An 18188-nucleotide genomic window follows, 5' to 3' on the forward strand; every position below is an offset into this window, starting at 1 on the left:
TAAAGGTAGCAATACCACAATGTAGAAATTACTATGTTACAGGTAAAAGTCCTGCATTCCACATTTTACTTAAAAGTATTGGCATTAAAAGATACTTAAAGTACCTAAAGTAAAAGTACCCGCTATGCAGAAGGTCTGAGGTTTTTCAAAGGTTTTCCATATGTCAAAATGCAAGCTCACAGCGCGTTACGTTGCGGTGCGCTGTGACCTTATAATGTAGATCTATTTTCAAATAGCCCTAAAGTATAAAATGAGGCTTAATTTGTTCATATGCTTTGTAATAATAATCTAAATTGGCAAAGTAACTTGTAACTAAGAATTTCAAAAGTATTTTGAGTAACAAAGTACAATATTTGCTTCTGAGATGTAGTGGCGTATTGAAAATGCCGCATTGAAAAGTTAAAACATACTTAAAAGTACCTGAAAATTGTTATCGTAGTACAGTGCTAGAGTAAATGTACTTAGTTACTTTGCACCTCTGGTGGCTGGCAGGGGGTGGATGAAACCTAGGAGGAACTAGTGCCTAAACAGCTTGAGCTCACTCATCCTTCCTTGCTCTCAATGCTCTGAAATGGTTGAATCTGCTGGGTGCCGACATTTTGTTGTAATGGGAATAATTACGAGTCAGGCTAATGGGGATGCACCAGAGAGCATGCGGTCACTGGCTGTTCAAGGACAATGTGTTGCCATGGTTACACGAGCAACAAGCATTAACCTGTAAGCTAGCGGTACAATTCTATCTCTGCAGAGGGAGTTTTTAAAGTGGCTCAAATGACACAGCATGCCATTAATGAGGCTGCCAGAGCCCTGAATGAGGACAATAACCAGGGGAAAAAAGCAAATGTGGGCGGTTTGCACATTTTATACTTTGCATAATAATAGGCTTGGGCAATTAACCAAAGAAATATATCGAGAAGCAGTTTTTATCTGATTATACACTTTAACTCTATTATACGTTGTCTTACAATGGTGGCATATGAAAATAGTGAAAATAACGGATGCAAGTTTACGGATCTGCTTTTTTCACTACATAGTGGTTTTCAAGTCATATCGCTCGGGCCTAATGTACTGTAGGCTAAATGCATATCTTTTGTTGCAAATTCTATATATCCGGCTGCCATTGCTGCTACATGTCTCTCTTAACCTAGCCTCGGGAACCCAGGCTTTTCATTCAACTCTTAACCTGTACAAAACCTTTCTTTATTAAATACAGTATAATATAATACTGTATCCAATGCAAATTATATATTTTTTTAATGGCAATCACAACGTTTCAGTCCAGAGGCCTTCATCGGGTTATGTTAATACCTAAAGAAGGGTAATGAACATGGTAGATATCTTACCTTCATGGAGTTGGGTCTCTTCTGAAGCAGACTGCTGATAATGGAGCGGAGCTTCCTAGACCGTGGGTTATCCAGCTCTGGCAGAGCACTCTGGAAAACAAAATACACAACTATGATATGGGTCTGAGAAATACAGCCCCCTAGCCAGTTACAAAATAATATATCTATCTATCATTTTATAAAAAGATATTCTAATAAATGTGTACTGTATCTAAACAACATAATTCATAATGATATTATCAAGGATGGAATAACCCGTCTTGAAATATAGAAAAATAAAGAGACAAATACAAAAAGAGACAAATACAAAAAAAAAAAAAAAAAATGGATATATGGTGCAGAATATGTTGCAATGTCTTGCATGATGCATTATCATGTAGGCAGGAGCTGATTTTCCAAGATTTGAGTCACACTTCCTGGGCAGCAGGCCTAACTTCAATCTCTACCATCTTATCATTGCTGTCGGGCAGAAACCTCTCCGTATTCTAACATTTTGTTTTTGTACATTTCAATCTAAATTGATCATACTACAGTAATCTTTCAAGAACCGATGAACAAAACAGAGAGGGCGCTGTTTTTTTCCCTTTTCTTTGACGATGGCTCGCCAGATTGATACTACATCGACACACAAAAGCATCAAAAGTAGCAGATCTGCAAGCTCAAAATGTGTCGCTTCGCGCCCACGTTTTGAGCTTGACGATCTGCTACTTTTGCCGTTCTTGTATGTGGATCCTGAAAAGTACCAGTTTTTTTATCCTGTCTGCAGACTGCACCAATCACAAGTATCACAGTTGCTAGATCGTTTCTCCACATCTGTTTGTCATTATCTGCACAAACTGTTAGTGATTCATGGCGTGGAGCGGTGTAACCTAAAGGTTTCATTAACTACAACGAGAACAGATGGCTAGAAGAGGAGGAAACGGGTTCATGGAGACGTTTAACTATAGATTAGCTGGATGAAGGGCAATTGTATCAGTTCTCATTCGTCTTCTGTCTGTCTTTATGTTTTAATGCGGTGGCTCCTTGAAGGCGGGCCGCCTAGGAGAGGATCTGTATTTGTCTGTCCACGGCTAAGCCCGTAAATCACTGGAATCAACCGCACCACATTTTGTCTAGGCCAAAGGACGTAACTCCCTGAATATTTTTCACACGCTTGAGGCTGCACTGGGCTGTACCTTTAGTCAAATAGTGACGTTATAGATGACGTCCGAGTGGCTGCAGTCTACGGTATGTAATCTGAGATTCACAAGCCACTGTTATTAGACCCCATCATCTTGTATTCTTTTTTAGTTTGTGTTATTTGATTGTTTACAATTATTAATAGTGCTAGTGTTATTTGTTGATATAGAAGCACTTGTTTTCAAGAGGGAATTTGGATGTGTGAATTTTTTTTGAAATGCAGTGAATCATTCGGACTAACGCCAGGGCTCCACTGCAGCTAGCGGGGTCCCGTCATCGTCAACGCAGGGAATGTTCCCTTTTTAATCAATGAAGGGTGCTCAATTGCCGACGTTAGGCTGCGTTCGGTGACGGCGTCCAACCTCAAAATTCTCCCTGGTTCATTTTTCACAAGTGCAGGTGAAGACTGACCATGTGCTCTTGCATGTGGGCGAGTGAGGGCAGGTTGACGATGTCCTGGATCAGGTCTGGTGGGCAGCCCTGGCCCAGCCAGAGGAACATGGAGTGGCCGTTCTCCAGCAGGAACATGCCAGTGTCAGCCAGCCTCTCCTCCGAGCAGCGCAGAGGAGCAGGCACCGCCTCACTGTCCACCTCCATGGTGTGCTAGAAAGAAGAGAAGTACGGTGTTAGTGTATGAACCACAGGGCTCTATGCTTTGTCCGCTCCTTTTTCACTTTACACCAGTGTATCCTTTTTGGGGGGAGAGTTGCTTTTTACCCCTTATTCTTACCTCTTTATGCCTATTGATTCTCTCCACACACATTTTGTGTGTTGTCACTGCTGTTGTGTCTACTGACTCACCAGCCAGTGAGGAGCCCCCACCGGGAGGACAGAGAGCCTTAGTCCTACTCCTCCCGCCCAACACTCACAGACCTTAGGATTACGTGCAGTGACATATATCACCCTCCCCGCCCGACTTCCCTTCCGCCAACACGGGCCAATTGTGTTTGTATAGACACTTGACAAAGCCAGATGCACCATGGTGGATTCGAATACACAACCTCAGTGGTGGTGGGCACTGGGCAGGCACTTTGTCCTTTTAATGATTTCTCAGTTTTTCAAATGCTGCACTGGGAGTCTTGAACTTAACAAGGCAAATCATTAATAGCAGAAAGTGTTGCTTCGTGCCTGAGCTTTGAAAATAATTGTGGTGTGTAAAAATCTAAACCTTGTCCATGAAAAAAGGAATGAAAAATATTCCATGTGTGCAGGGCCGTAGCCAGGACTTTAGAAACACTCAGGTCCCAGCACTAACTCCCACCCGCAGGAATATTTTGACTGCAGTATAAATCTATGCATTTTAATGCATTACAGCAGTGGTCCTCAAACCTTTTCATTTCAAGAAACTCCATAACTCTGAGACCTGTAAGAGTTCATTTGGAATTTGCGTCACTGCATTTAATTACATATTTGTCATTTACACAAGGACAGCAAAGTGTCACTGAGCAAGACATTTAACTACTAATTGCTTCCTGACCGCTGTTTTAAGAGCGCCCACTGCTCCTAATAGTTAGGTTTGGCAATGTACAGAGACAAATACCCCAACAACAAAGGGTCTAAGTCTAACCAAACATTACTTCCAGCAACTGTTATCATTGCAGAAAATGAACAGTTAAAACCTGCACTTAATACAAGCTTCAAGTGGTGTTGTAGTTTGTATTGGATGACTCCAGACTCCCAAACCAGACAGGGCCAGTGTGATTTTACAGACTGGTTTGTTTAGCCCCCCCCCCCCCCCCCAAGCTCAGGCATGAAGCAGTACTTTCCACTGTTAAAAAGTGTGTAACTGTTTCGTTTTTAAACGTACAGAAACAAAGTATGTACTATACACATGCAAACTCATCAGCCTCTGTATTTCATTGATGTCGAGCAGAAACTTTGTATCTTTATATTTCAACTTTTTCCTTTTCTTTTTAGTGCTCTACTTCGTCGTACAAGTGTCTTGCGCAAAGATAGTGAAAATAGCCTACCAGCAAGCCTACAACGTGCTTTAGACTAGCCATTTTCCTTTTCTTTTCTTTTTTTTAACATTGTTACAAATATTTAATCAATGATGACAATTAACAAAAGCATGTGACTAAATGACCATTTACATTGGATTTGGATCCATTGTTTTGGACAGTGGTTCTCAAAGTGGGGTCCAGGGACCCTCAGCATTCATTGAGGGGGTTCCAAATGGACCCTTACAGGTCTGTAACTGAGAAAGTATCCATTTGGTTCCATTTGTGCACTCTGAGAGTTATGGGGGTCCTTGAAATAAAACTAAAAAACATTTGAGAACCACAGGTCTACAAGGTTTCTGCCTGATGGTGACTATTTGCAAGCAGTTTCTCACCAGTGGGATAAGACGTGGATAGAGCAGCAGCTGTGTGTCCTCTACCCCCATGCCCATGACAGACAGCCTCTGCAGGGCTCTGTCGTCTGTAGACAGCTCTGTGCTGCCCACTAGTGGAGATGTCTTCATCAGACTGTTCATGTAGACCGGGAACACCTTCATTGCATCAGGCAGGATCAGCTGCACACACAAAGAGGATAGTCAGTATTACTTTTAAATTAATGTATAATAGCACATAATGGATATATCAGTCCATCTTTACACGCACAACCATGTCATAACAATAGAAATGCTGTAATTCAACTGAAAATATATATATATTTTTTGATGTACAAAATACAGTTATGTAATGCCTGTGCAATATGAGTTTAGGGCTGCAACTATTGATTATTCTATTGACTTTTTGGGTTAATTGGATAATCAAAACAGCATTCATAACACCTCTGATACCTGGCTGGCAGCGGAGGGGCTGGCGCAGCTCTTCCTGTAACAGGCCAGCATGTGGGCCGTCTGGTTGACCAGGATCTCTCTCACGTTCTTTATTGGCTGGTTTAGGATGGCGCGGTAGGCTGAAATGCAAAATGACAACAACAACAAAAAACGTTGGTTGAAAAGCACAAGGAGAGAGGGGACCAAGGAAATATCATGGGCTTAAAGGAGTAGTTCACCCCCAAAATGACTTTTTTTCTATTGATTACTCATGCCATGGAGAGTAGAGTTCAATAATATTTTTAGTTTTTTGTCACATTCCTAAGACATAAATGTTATAACAATAAATGTACCCCCATTCATTTCGGCATCCGGAATCAATGGGGGTAAATTTACTCAAATCACATTTTTGTCTTAGGAATGCGACAAAAAACAAAAAATATTATTTAACTCTACTATCCATGGCATGAGTAATCAATAGAAAAAAAGTCATTTTGGGGGTGAACTACTCCTTTAATTAACTCATTTACCGCCTCACCCGATATTCCCGAGAAAATCCCTATGTTCCTCTCCGCCGGGCCCGATAATCCTGAGACTTTAATATGCTATAAAACATTTAAAAGTATAATCGCTGTGTATCGCGAATCGGTCTAAGGAGTCAGCTTAGGTGGTTCGGGCATCTAGTACGGATGCCTCCCGAGCGCCTTCCTAGGAAGATCCTCGATGCACGTCCCACTGGGAGGAGACCCCGTGGCAGACCAAAGACCAGATGGAGGGATTATATCTCCAAACTGGCTTGGGAACGCCTCGGTACACTCCCTGAGGGAGTGGAGGAAGTTGCTCGGGATAAGGAAATCTGGAGGTCTCAGTTGGAACTGTTACCCCCGCGACCCGATTCCGGATAAGCGGCTGAAGATGGATGGATGGATGGATGGATGGATGGTCTCTAATCACCCTCGGAAAAGTGCTTCCGGTCGCATTTCCGTATCCTGTTTGATCGGTTTCCATATCCGGTCGGGGGCGGGACCATGGCGCGGCTACCGTTAGCTATCATGTAAACAGTACAGACAGAGCTCAGTTGTGATCGGGTGTACACATGCCTGGTACATGATCCGTGCACAGATTGTGCGTGATGTGCACGCACGCGCCCACGTTAAAAGGTAATGACAACGTTCCGGTTAACCCCTTCAGTCAATGTTTTAAAAGACAGTAAATGAGTTAAGAAACCTAGGGCTCTATTATGATCCAGGTCTTATGCCTTATGCCTTAACTTCTTTGCCTTTTTTTTTTACTATATATACATATTCTTTTAAATATTTCAAATAGCTGATCTGCAAGCTCACAACGTGCAGATGTAGATCAGCATTTGAAGTATTTAAAAATGTTTTTCAAAATAGTAAAAAAAAGGCAAAGAAGTTAAGGCATAAGGCATAAGACCTGGATCATAATAGAGCCCCTAGAGTGAAGTGAGCTGTGCTATTTATGAGTTAATCTCGTTAAGCGTCACACAAAGCTTGGCCAATGTGGCCCTGGGCGTGCAACAAACTTTGGGCGCTTTATGCCAAGATGTAGGCCAGTTGTAGGCCAGATGTAGACCACGCTTCAGAGCCCGGACAAAGCAAGATGTTGAAGCTTAACTCCTTTCAGGAGCACTGCTCAAAAGGTGGACAGTGGTTGGACTAATAAAGAAAAAAAACTACAACAAAAAGAGGGCTCAGTAAAAGAGGGGGCTGTAGAGACTTGGCAGCAGTCAGAGAGTGGTAGTACCATTAGATGGAAAGAATGGAGGGCGACTGGCGGTCAGCAAGTGCAGGTCTGTCACGTTCGCATTACAGAACGAGGCTTGAGGTCTTGTATACTTTATGGGCAACATATGGTTCTCATTTCCAACCATCATTCCTCTTTTACTCATCAGCTGATGACAGTAGATTATTTAGTGATTTATGACGCACACTCAGCAGAGGTCAAAATCATACCACGGTATATCAGCTAGGTATGTCTGAGCTCCGCTTCACACCTCATAATAGTCTATTTTATCATCACATGAGAAAGAAGGGTCTATGGCCCATATTTTAGAACAATTTTCATGTAATATTTTGGTCCAGTGATTGAAAGAGTAAAGGTCTTAACCATTAGTCATGCTTTTGCTTAAAGTGTTTGATCTTATTTTCTATGAAGCGAATGGAAAGATTATGACCACCTTTTTTTCTCAGAAGTGTCTTTTCTCAGTAGTGCTGAATGGGAGCAGCCAGGAGAGAGTGTAAGAGGAGCTACTCACCTGATTTGGCAAAGAAGTTGATGAGGGAGTCTGTTTCGCAGCTCTTGTAGAGCTCCATCAGCTGGGAGCTGCAGTTCAGACTGAGGTTGTGGATTCGCAGACGCCGCTGCCCGCCAATGGTGGTGTACAGCAAGGCACACTGGGAAACCAGGGCAGAGGTAAAGGCATTAGGAACACCCTGCGGGCTAAACTCTTAACCCCATTTCACTTGGCCTTAAACGCCGGCAATTTAGTGGTTGTAGTTTTGTTAAGCCAATGTTTACCCCAGAATAGCGACGCTATGGTTCCAGGGCTTTTAAACGTATTTCGGGAGAGTGGAAATAACACGTCCATTACATGACTACAAGTCCATTTATGGACTGTATGTGTGAAGGTCAGTTGTGGGCAGTAACCACTTACGTTCACTTGAGTACTGTACTGCATTTTACAAAAACATTTTGGGGTCACCGCTGGGCGGTGGGGGTGGGGGCGTTAAAACGCCTGTGGACGTCTTAGGCAGTCAAAGTGTAATCACAATAGTGAAAATAGTCGATCTGTAGATCATCTATTTTCACGAAAAAAGAAAAGTACATTGTAATTTGTACTGTTGCATTATATATACTTTGTCTAGCGCTGGTGAAGGGTTCTCACCTGCATGAGGGCTCCGGCCTCCTCGCTGAGAGTGTCGTCGTGCTTGAACTCCACGGTCACGGCCTTGTCACAGTCCACGGCTGCCATCTCCACGTCCGTGGTGTTGTTCATATGGATGGCTCCAAAGAAGTCAGTGGCCCTGAAGCCTGAAAGAGGACACATATTGCTGCCGATCAGTAAAAATGTTGTATTCACTCATTCATTAAACTCATCACCTCTTGCTTTCCACCTTTAACCCGTGTAATGTGGTGCTGAATAAACAAAGAGACATGAAACATGGAGGTACATTGTTGATTTGTGTAATTACAGAAATATAGATGTTTCCCTTTCAAATTAAAACAAGTCATCCCATGATGACGGAGGTGTATGGAGAAGGAATTCTCCAGGAAAGACAACTTCTTTTTGATATTTTTTCCACTTATGGATGCAAAGGTTAACCTTTGGTGTGCTGAACATGCTGTCCCGAGCTGTACCTGTGCTGAGCTACAGTATGCTGTACTTATGTGTACTGTACTATACCTGTGCTGGTGCGAACGCGCATGATGGCATCAAATCCGATGTTCTTCTCCACGTCTTTCCTCAGGTCTCTCAGGAAATGCTCACCATCCGTCTCTACCTGGATCACATCAAGGCAAGCGCAAGTCAGTAGCAAATAGTATGCATGCTTCATCCACCAGGGGGCATTGTAGTCACTATTCCACAACTTGGGAACACTTGATCCCATGCCAGGCAGAATGGGATTTTCACCACATGTGATGCATTTGATTTGAATATGGGTATTTAACTGAATAACCTCCATGCCAACAAAGCTGGTAGTCTTACATAACGGTAAGGGCAAAAGTAATCCAAAGACTGCAATGTTTAGGCAACTGAATTGGGTGTTTTGGAACTATACAAGCTCACAGCACGGCACCGAATGCCGTGCTGCAAGCTTGTAGATCTGCTATTTTTGAAAAGTCGTGAAAATGTGTGTGAATTTTTGAATTTATATATTTTTTAAGCAAAAAATTTTAACTCAAATTTTGCTTTTGGGGGGTCCCTGGAACTAAATATTTTGAGATGGGGGTCCGTGGCCAAATACATTTCGTTTTGGGGGTCCTTCACATGAAAACGTTTGAGCACCACTGACGTAGAAACATTTTTTTTTTCAAAAAACCATAGAAGGATGTGATATATATAGACTTTTCACGATTTTTCAAAAATTACAGATCTACAAGCTCGCAGCGCGGCACCAAGAGCATGTGCTATTTTTCAATAGTTAACGCACAAAATACACGTCTAATGCGTTCCCAGTGTAATTGAGTTAAACCCCCTCCCCCTATGAAGAACATTCATGGGGGGGTCGGCAGTGAATCCTTGTACCCAGGGCCCAGAATTTGGTGCGACGCCCCTGGTGGAACTGCTTGTGTTCAGAACATAAATCTTTATTGCCCACAACGGGTTAGATAGGAATGTCTGGCTCATGGTGCAGTAGTGACAAATTATTTAATTTATCATCAACTGATTTGATTGTAGGCCTATTGCTCATAAGATTATTATTATGATGTATGAGTTTAATATTCTCTAAAGGCTGTTGTTTGCAGTATTTAACCACTGCTCGATGGAACATTCCTTTGGGACAGTGCTACGGTTATCAGGACAATGTCCTGTCGATGATAAAAAACAGAGTTGGGTATGGTAGAAAGACATCATGAATCAGTGAATTACAGTTGCTCTCTGCCGTAACGAACTAATCCATACTGTATACCAGGGTTCCCCAATAGGCGGCCCGCGGGGCATTTGCGCCCCCCGGGGGGCTACTGTCTGGCCCACACCAACCCCAGTAATAATGGTGGTATAAGAGCAGCAAAAACACTAGTATATCGTCATTGTCGGGTGGAAAACCTGTATCTCAAAATGTGTTTGTTCTTTCACAAAGTAAAGCCCTGCTTCATCAAACAAGGCCGTCGCACAAAAGTAGTGAAAACAGCAGATCTACAAGCACACAACGCCTCGCACCGCGAGGCGTTGTGTGCTTGTAGATTGGCTGTTTTCACTAGTTTAAATCATTTTTAAAATGATAAATGCAAAACGAACGGTTTTGGACATACAAGATTTTCACCCGACAACAACGATATCTGAACTGTCACTGGAGTAGCAGGTACGCCACCGTCGCCACCCGGCAATGTTGTGGCCCTCGGCTTGGTACCTTAGACATGATTTGGCCTTTGGGGAAAACTAATTGGGGAACCCTGCTGTATACTATACAATTTTTCCATCTATGAAATTAGACGATTTATAAATCACAGCATGTCACGCTGCGATGCAATGTGAGCTTGTAGGTCTTTCCGCCGAATGTTCGCCTATTATGACAAGAATAGGAACGCTAGGGTTCATGTGGTTAACCTGCTTTCTATCACGTCTCCTTTTTAGGACAGTCAATGTATAATCACGACGGTTAAACAAGGTTTTCGGGACAGTGTTGGGATAGTGGTGAGAAAAGGTATTTTCGAGCCCTGAGTGGTGTGCCAGCATCATTCATAGATATATCTATGAAGTTATGGCAGCTCAATGTAGTGTGATCTGTAACTGCTGTTAACCTAGACTGCGCTTGTAGAGACAGATTCATCTTTTCCCTTACGAATGGTATTTAGTATTTAGTTTCCATATGACACTGTCACAATTCTGTGCATCCATTGTGATTACTGTATGCGTGCGCGTGTGTGTGTGTGTGCGCGCGCGCGCGTGCGTTTCATGGACGTACCCGGAAGTTAGTGTACTGGTAGACGGAGCCTCCAGTGTGTGAGGACACATCACCCATGGTGGCCAGGTCTGCATACTGGCTAGGAAAGATAAAGAGGTCCACAGAGCAGCCTTGGGCCACACAGTCCTTGGACAGCTGTTCATACACACCTTTCAGAGGCTGGAACAGAGTCTGTGGAGAACACACACAAACAAGTCATCAGCAACTTTAAGCTTTGGTGCTGTACGTGAGTCTGGAAAGAAACACCCGCATGCAAACTAGCCAGCTCAACTTCAGAGATGATTTCACTGCCCGATTCAAGAAACTCAAGTCATTTTTTTAATATCAAACTACTATTCACTCACACGATTCACATTTTTTACACATCTTGAGCAATGACGGCGCCAGGGGGGGGCTAGGGGGCGCTCTAGCCCCCTCTGGTGGAGGCTTAGCCCCTGCTCAGCCCCCCCTCCCCACAGACCCAATTGTAATGACAAATATTTACAGAATAAATAAATAAAAGATAATAAATATGTGAAAGAAAATGGACTTGCTTCTATGTAAAATCATACAATAAAATGTATTTTCTATAAAGATAATTATTTGCTATTAACAGCCCTGTTCACTGATCAGAAGTGCATTCTCTCGGTAGAAGACGTGGTCTGCAACACAGCCACTTAATTCTCCCCCCTCCCGTTACACACAGACACACACACACACACACACACACACACACACACACACACACACACACACACACACACTGCACCGAGGAGAAGAGACAGAGCTGGCATCTCAAAAGACGTTTAAAAAAAGTTGTTTTTTAAACGTCTTGGATACAGTGCCACTGGAATAATTCATCATAGATCAGAATATAGTAGCTGTTGTCATCTCAAAGTAAAATCCACGATTTTTTTCTCCAACTTGCTTGGATTAGAATCAGGAGAACTTAAGTGATCACGGTGATCACGGTGAATGCAATACTAGATTGCCAGCCAGCTGTGTTGGGTTAACGAGGCTCGTTGAGAATGACCCTTATTTGACATACTGTAGATGAGCAACTAAGGCACTGTCTTTTATGGCAAGACATTTTAACTTTTTGTATTTTGTCTGTGCATGTGTGTCAACTGAGAATGGTTTCTCTGTAGCCTAGGTCAGGGGTTTTCAACAGGGGGTCCTCAGAATTACTACAAGGGGTCCTCCAAATCTTTGTGTGATATAAACCTTTTTTCCTCCTTTTTTTATATTAACCACTTGCCAAAAATAGCCGATCTACAAGCTCACAACTTCTCGTGCTGAAAGGCCTTTGTGAGCTTGTAGATCGGCTATTTTCGGCAAAAATGACTTGTAATTTCCTGTTGTCCTCAAATGGGCAACTTTATTTTTCATCCTGCATATCAAGCCTAATTATAATAATGATAATAATGCATACTGTATGATAAATGTATGCCTTATTCCACCTATATCTTTCCATTCCCACAACAATATAGGCTAAGGAAAGAAATGGCATATTTTGGACATATTTTGATTTGTGATTAATCATGATTAGTTCATTTTTAAGCTGTGATTAATCTGATAAAAAATAGTAATAATTTGAAAGCCCTAATATTAATATGTGAAAGACAACTGACTGACTTCTATGTAAATCATATACGACGGGTATCTTGTTTACAAACATTGAGACTAAATGCACAGCTGACTGTATCATGTAATCAATTCCGTCCAATCCCCAAACCTGTTGTTTTGGGGAGCGCTGGTTAAACCTGGTTTCATTGGCTAATTTTGGTACCGGACCCTGCGCACGCATCTAGTTTTATCAGTGTAACGTGGACCAGAAACCCGTCTATGGACAGTGTGTTCCGCAATGTCGCCAGTGGATCACCGTTCGTTAATTAAAACGGGAGCGTTCCGAGCGTTGTCGCTCGACGCGCCCGGTGGAGCCGGGGGGTTAGCCCCCACTCTAAAAAAGCCAGCCCCCCCACAGACCCCCCCAGTCACAATTTTCTGGAGCCGTCGCTGATCTTGAGAATCCAGTTGATTTTAAGAAGAATTATACTTGGAGCTCTGCATTCACACTCAATCTACACAAAATCTGAAAGCTTTTGGCTAACACTGCCGTCTGCCACTGTTACAGTAATGCATTTTACACAGTACTGTGAAAAAAGAAAGAAAGAAAAAACAAAAACGGTTAAGACCCTCGAAGCTCCACTAGGGGGCCCTAGAGTCTGTGCTGCTCTTAATACCCAGTTGGAAATGTTGGCACAAGAGTAAAGGCATGGGGTCAGCAACATTAGATGGTTTATCCTGCAATCTGAGATGATACTGATTAGATTATGAGATAGCGTGTGTCGTCTTGAGGGTAGCCGCGTCAATGGATCACTCACTAACATATTTGGGATTCTTCATCCAGGGAGAATGAATGTGCCCAGCAAATTTGAGGACAATCTGTCCATTAGATTTTCATATAAATGTGGTGCATTTGGACGTTTTAGCCAATTGGTTCACAGAAATCAGTAGGGTTCATCCTCTTGGTATCATGAAGGTGCACATCAAATTCCACAGCAATCCAGCCTGTAGTACTACGACCGACTGACATTGCTAACCCGCTACCAGTGGAGCTAAGAACAAACAACATTGCTATGTTCTGTGGAGCAGAGCCACTCACCTTCTCTTTCTCTGTGTTGACCAGCTTTTTGTCATCCCTGTTCTTCAGCTTCCCTGGAGCCTCGGCTGTAGGAATAGAGGAGTGGAAAACGAAGAGCTTGCCACTGCATTCTGCTGCCTGGAGAAACAACGGTGGAAACAACAGTAAGTGGTCTGAAAAGTAATGAGGTGTGGGGAACGAGGGGTTGTGAGCTTGTAGATCGTCTATTTTCGGCAAAGAGGTTTGGTGTAGAGGGTAAAAAGAGCAGACTAAGTACAGAGTGAAAGTTTAAGCATTGAAGCGGTTCAAGTGGTTAAATATCTGAAAACACAAATTGACATGAATCCAAAATACACTGATGATCGTGCTGTCAAACAATGAAACTATATGGAATCTATGAACAGGTTGTGGGGGTCCCTGCTTCATCTCTCTCTCAACTAAGGGGTCCTTGGCCTGGAAACGTTGAAGACCCCTTTGTTATGGTTGACAGAGAGCAAAAGTCAAAAACATCTGCATGAGACCCGTTTACCCAAGTCAATAACTAAACACTTTGCTCTTGTACAGTATATTTTCACAATACTCCTTCCATTTCAGAGCTGCGTGCAAACTTTGCAGTTAATTTGTGCTAAAGCGCTGACCTCACAATGCTGGGAAAGTTTCGTTTTGGATTTCAAAATAAACACCGTCATATCAGCAGGAGGAAAAAGGGAAACGTGCTGAGTCATCACAATGACAGGCAGAGTGAGCGTACTGTTTACGAGTAATTGCCAAAGTTGGGACCAACAATATATCTGTGCTGTGTCGACAAATGAAAACAATCCCTTTTTTGGGGGTATAAGGCTGTGGAGTGACTGCGACTGGTAGAAGTTAGCAGGGCCTTTCTGCAAAACAGACTTGTTGTTTGTTTGGGCTGTGCACCGCATCCTCTTTGTTATGGCTCATAAAGCATTTGATTATTTTCTCGGTTCTAATTTAATGGGCTATGAAATGACGTTGGGCAGTGTGCATTGAGTGCATTTATCAAATAGCTGCTCGCAAGAATGGGTAAGCACTTCTCAGAATTAACTCTCAAATACCTGGAACGTGCCCGAGTCGCGTTAGATTTGAACCACTTTAACCATTATTTTATGCTTTAACTATTGAAAAACAGCAGATATACAAGCTCACAGCGCGGCACCGAGTGCCGCGCTGCGAGCTTGTAGATCTGCTGTTTTTGAAAAATCTTGAAAATGTGTGCAAGTCTTTGAATATCTTTGACCCGATCTTTGACCCGACTTCTAAATCCTTCTTCTAAATCAGTGGTTCTCAAACCTTTTCATGTCAAGGACCCCCAAAATTACAGGTATTTGGCCACAGACTCTCATCTCAAAATATGTTGTTCCAGGGACCACCCAGAAGCAAATATTGAGTTACAAATGTTCGCTTTTAAATAGATATGTTCAAAGAAAATCTTGATTTTTCAAAAATAGCAGATCTACAAGCTCGCAGCGCGGCACCGTGCTGTGAGCTTGTATATCTGCTATTTTTCACTGGTTAAAGCATTCAATAATTCTAGGCCTAAATGGGTTAAAGCTGACTGCCATACAGTATAGTCCCTTTTGGTACTAGGACACAACCACCTAAGAACAGAGTGGGAACTATGGTATTTATTAGTTGATGTGGCAGGTATTTATTTGACTGTATGGAAACCAATGTAAGTGTTTCCTCCGGGTTTATTTGGGAGGGGGAGTGCTATAAGAGCTGTTGCTGGGCCAATACCGAGTAGAACTAGTCAATCTAGAATCAATGAGACAAATTTAAAGCAAGCTAAGATAATCCGGCCACAGCAATCCAGCTAGTAGTTTCATATGTTTTCATTTTTGCATGTCCTGTGACTATGTTGTTGCAAGGGCCTGTTCTGTTGATGCCATCTATGTATTGTAGAGCACTTTGGTCAATTTCGATAGATGTAAATGTGCTATATAAATAAAGCTTGATTTTCAGGCTCAATTCATCACATTTCTACCACATTTCTTAACCAACAGTTTGTCATAGTTTTAAGTGTTTACCTTTCTATTACACCAGACACCAGGTCAGCTGTTGGTTGACTAAACCAACTAGTTAATTAGAACATTACCATGCCTCTGGGTTATGGGGTCTAAAGTCCTGGCGAGATACAATACAAACAGTAGTGGACTGCAGAGCAGATAGCCTGTGGGGCAATGTTTCATAAATATGGATAATACAGCATTGATATAGAGCCCACCACTCATTTATAGCTATAGTGACTGCGTCATTTATTTTGACAATTTTTAAAGGAGTAGTTCACCCCCAAAATGACTTTTTTTCTATTGATTACTCACGCCATGGAAAGTTAATATGTTTTTGTATTTGTCACATTCCTAAGTAAAACATTTTTATAAATTGATTATAGTAAAAATACCCCCATTGATTCCAGATGGGGACCCGAATGCATTTGGGTCTACATCCAGAATCAATGGGGGTACATTTATTATAGCCAAATTATTGTCTTAGGAATGCGACAAAAAACTAAAAATATTTTTGAACTCAAGTCTCCCAAGATGTGAGTAATCAATAGAAAAAAAGTCATTTTGGGGTGAACTACTCCTTTAAGGCATAGCACCGAAGGGGTCGGTTTCCACATGTATGTATGTATGTATGTATGTACTGTATGTTCCCAAAGGTTGCCTTATGTCCTCTGTACGTACTGTAGAGACAAAGTTAATTAATGTTTAGTTAATTAACGGGAAGCACTGCATATAATTGAGAGGAGGAGCAACCACAGAGAAGAATTCTCCTTTGTCAACAGCAATTCAAATATGACATAGTGAGCTTCGTGTATTCATTACAGTTCACAAAGAGGGCTGGCTACAACATGTCTGTTTCGAGTGTGGATAGGCCCTTTGGCTCACTACAGTAGTACTGTATATGTCATAGCTGTCACCCAGTGTCTCACCTTAAGCGCCTCCACGCCAGCCTGGATAACCGGGGCAAAGACCGTCTCGCTCTCGTTGGTTTCTGCAAACATGTCAGGGATCTGATCCAGAAGGCTAGAGGGGAAACATGACAGGGTTATTATGGCGAACACACATTCACCAGAACTCCTCAGACTCAAAGGAGGACAACGTAAGTTCCCCCACAGAGTCTAGCTATCACAGGGTAATTACTGTACTGGGGATTGCCTTTTCTCGCCCTAATGTGCCTACTGGGACTCACACATTGTCAGATCCTTCTATATCAGTGGTTCTCAACCAGTGGTCCTTGAGGGGGTTCCAGGTGGTCCCCAGCTAAATGATGGAGAGTTGGTAACCCTTATAGATCTTTAACTCTTGAGAGCGTGTTGAACATCTGCAATACTTCATTAAAGAGAAGTCTACACTTCTGTAGAAGAATAGCTTTTTTGATCAACATTTGCCTGTCATCTCTCCTATGGTACCAACATCAATACAGCATGGAATTGTGGACACAATCGTATCCAACGATAACTAAATATTCTACGTTTTGGGTCTGAGGCTAAATCTCATCAAATGGTGGTCCGTGGCTCAAATGCCAAATAAATAATGGACCTTGATGCGAAAAGGATTGAAAACCAGTGTTCTAGGTGAACGATAGACCAGGTCTTACTTGTAGATGACAGCCTTCGAGTCCTGATAGTTGACCAGGAAGCCGTCGAGCAGTGGGACAAACATGTCTGCTGTGTCTGAGACCAGCAGCATCTGGGGCTGGGCCAGGGTGCTCTTCACGTTGTAGAAGTGCAGGATCTTGTTGTAGGTGACGAAGCCCACCTTGACCGCTGAGCTCTCTGCGCCCTCCTCTCTGTGAAGGCAGGAGAGAAACTATGTCCTTTACTGAATGACAAACAATCCAAACAAATACCTTTTGATTCTATATTTGCAAGTTTGCCAAGGACCCCTTAACTGAGAGAGAGATGAAGCAGGGACCCCCTCTACATATTGTATAAATGCATTATGCAGATTTTCATCGACTTGTTTGACAGCACTGTCATCAGTCTATATTGGATTTGTGTTTCAGACATTTAGCCACTTAAATCGTCGATACTTAGTAAAATTGACCTTTCACTCTGTACTTGGTCTGCTCTCTTTTACATCTACACCAAACCTATTTGCTGAAAATAGCAAATCTACACGCTCTCAACGTCTCGCAGCTCGAGGCGTTCAGAGCTTGTAGATCTGCTATTTTCTGCTAAGGTTCTCCTCAGATTAGGGATGTGAGGGTTCAAGTTTTTAATTGAAAAAGAAATATCCTATCACACAAGGATTTTGTGGCCCCCCTGTAGTAACTCTGAGGACCTCCTAGGGGTCCCGGACCCCCTGTTGAAGACCCCTGGTGTAGAGTGAAAAGGAGGGGGTCAAGGAGAGATGGGAGATTGTCCTGGGTGGACTCTGGACAATGACGTGTATGTACACTACAGTACATGTAGGGTTTTAAGTTGTTAATGAGTAAAACGTGAATATCCACATGTCAGAGGGCATTTTTCCCCACACTCTATTGCTGCATAATTTATGAACAGTGGTATAATCAACACTTTCATATTTATCGAATGAATGAATAAACACTTTGTTATGACTGCGTGACTAGTACAATAAATTAGCATGTTTATGGGTATG

At 42.4% G+C, this 18188-nt stretch overlaps 1 protein-coding gene across 2 annotated transcripts in view; it reads right to left on the bottom strand.

Moving 5' to 3' along the window:
* sec24d (SEC24 homolog D, COPII coat complex component) overlaps nucleotides 1–18188 on the bottom strand; it is a 42713-nt gene that overhangs the window by 3756 nt on the left and 20769 nt on the right. The window contains exons 12-22 of one of the 2 annotated variants that reach the window (XM_080742350.1): nucleotides 17185–17376; nucleotides 16517–16610; nucleotides 13582–13698; nucleotides 10938–11108; nucleotides 8714–8810; nucleotides 8195–8340; nucleotides 7565–7703; nucleotides 5308–5426; nucleotides 4858–5037; nucleotides 2934–3125; nucleotides 1344–1433 (exon numbers count right to left, since the gene is read on the bottom strand). In XM_080742350.1, coding sequence (XP_080598476.1) covers nucleotides 1344–1433; nucleotides 2934–3125; nucleotides 4858–5037; nucleotides 5308–5426; nucleotides 7565–7703; nucleotides 8195–8340; nucleotides 8714–8810; nucleotides 10938–11108; nucleotides 13582–13698; nucleotides 16517–16610; nucleotides 17185–17376 — 1537 coding nt within the window. Of the gene's footprint in view, nucleotides 1–1343; nucleotides 1434–2933; nucleotides 3126–4857; nucleotides 5038–5298; nucleotides 5427–7564; nucleotides 7704–8194; nucleotides 8341–8713; nucleotides 8811–10937; nucleotides 11109–13581; nucleotides 13699–16516; nucleotides 16611–17184; nucleotides 17377–18188 lie in introns of both variants that reach the window. The other variant, XM_080742349.1, reaches the window with a different exon arrangement.

Source organism: Nannobrachium achirus (assembly GCF_963921795.1).
Source record: "Nannobrachium achirus genome assembly, chromosome: 14".
In the NCBI taxonomy this organism is placed as follows: domain Eukaryota; kingdom Metazoa; phylum Chordata; class Actinopteri; order Myctophiformes; family Myctophidae; genus Nannobrachium; species Nannobrachium achirus.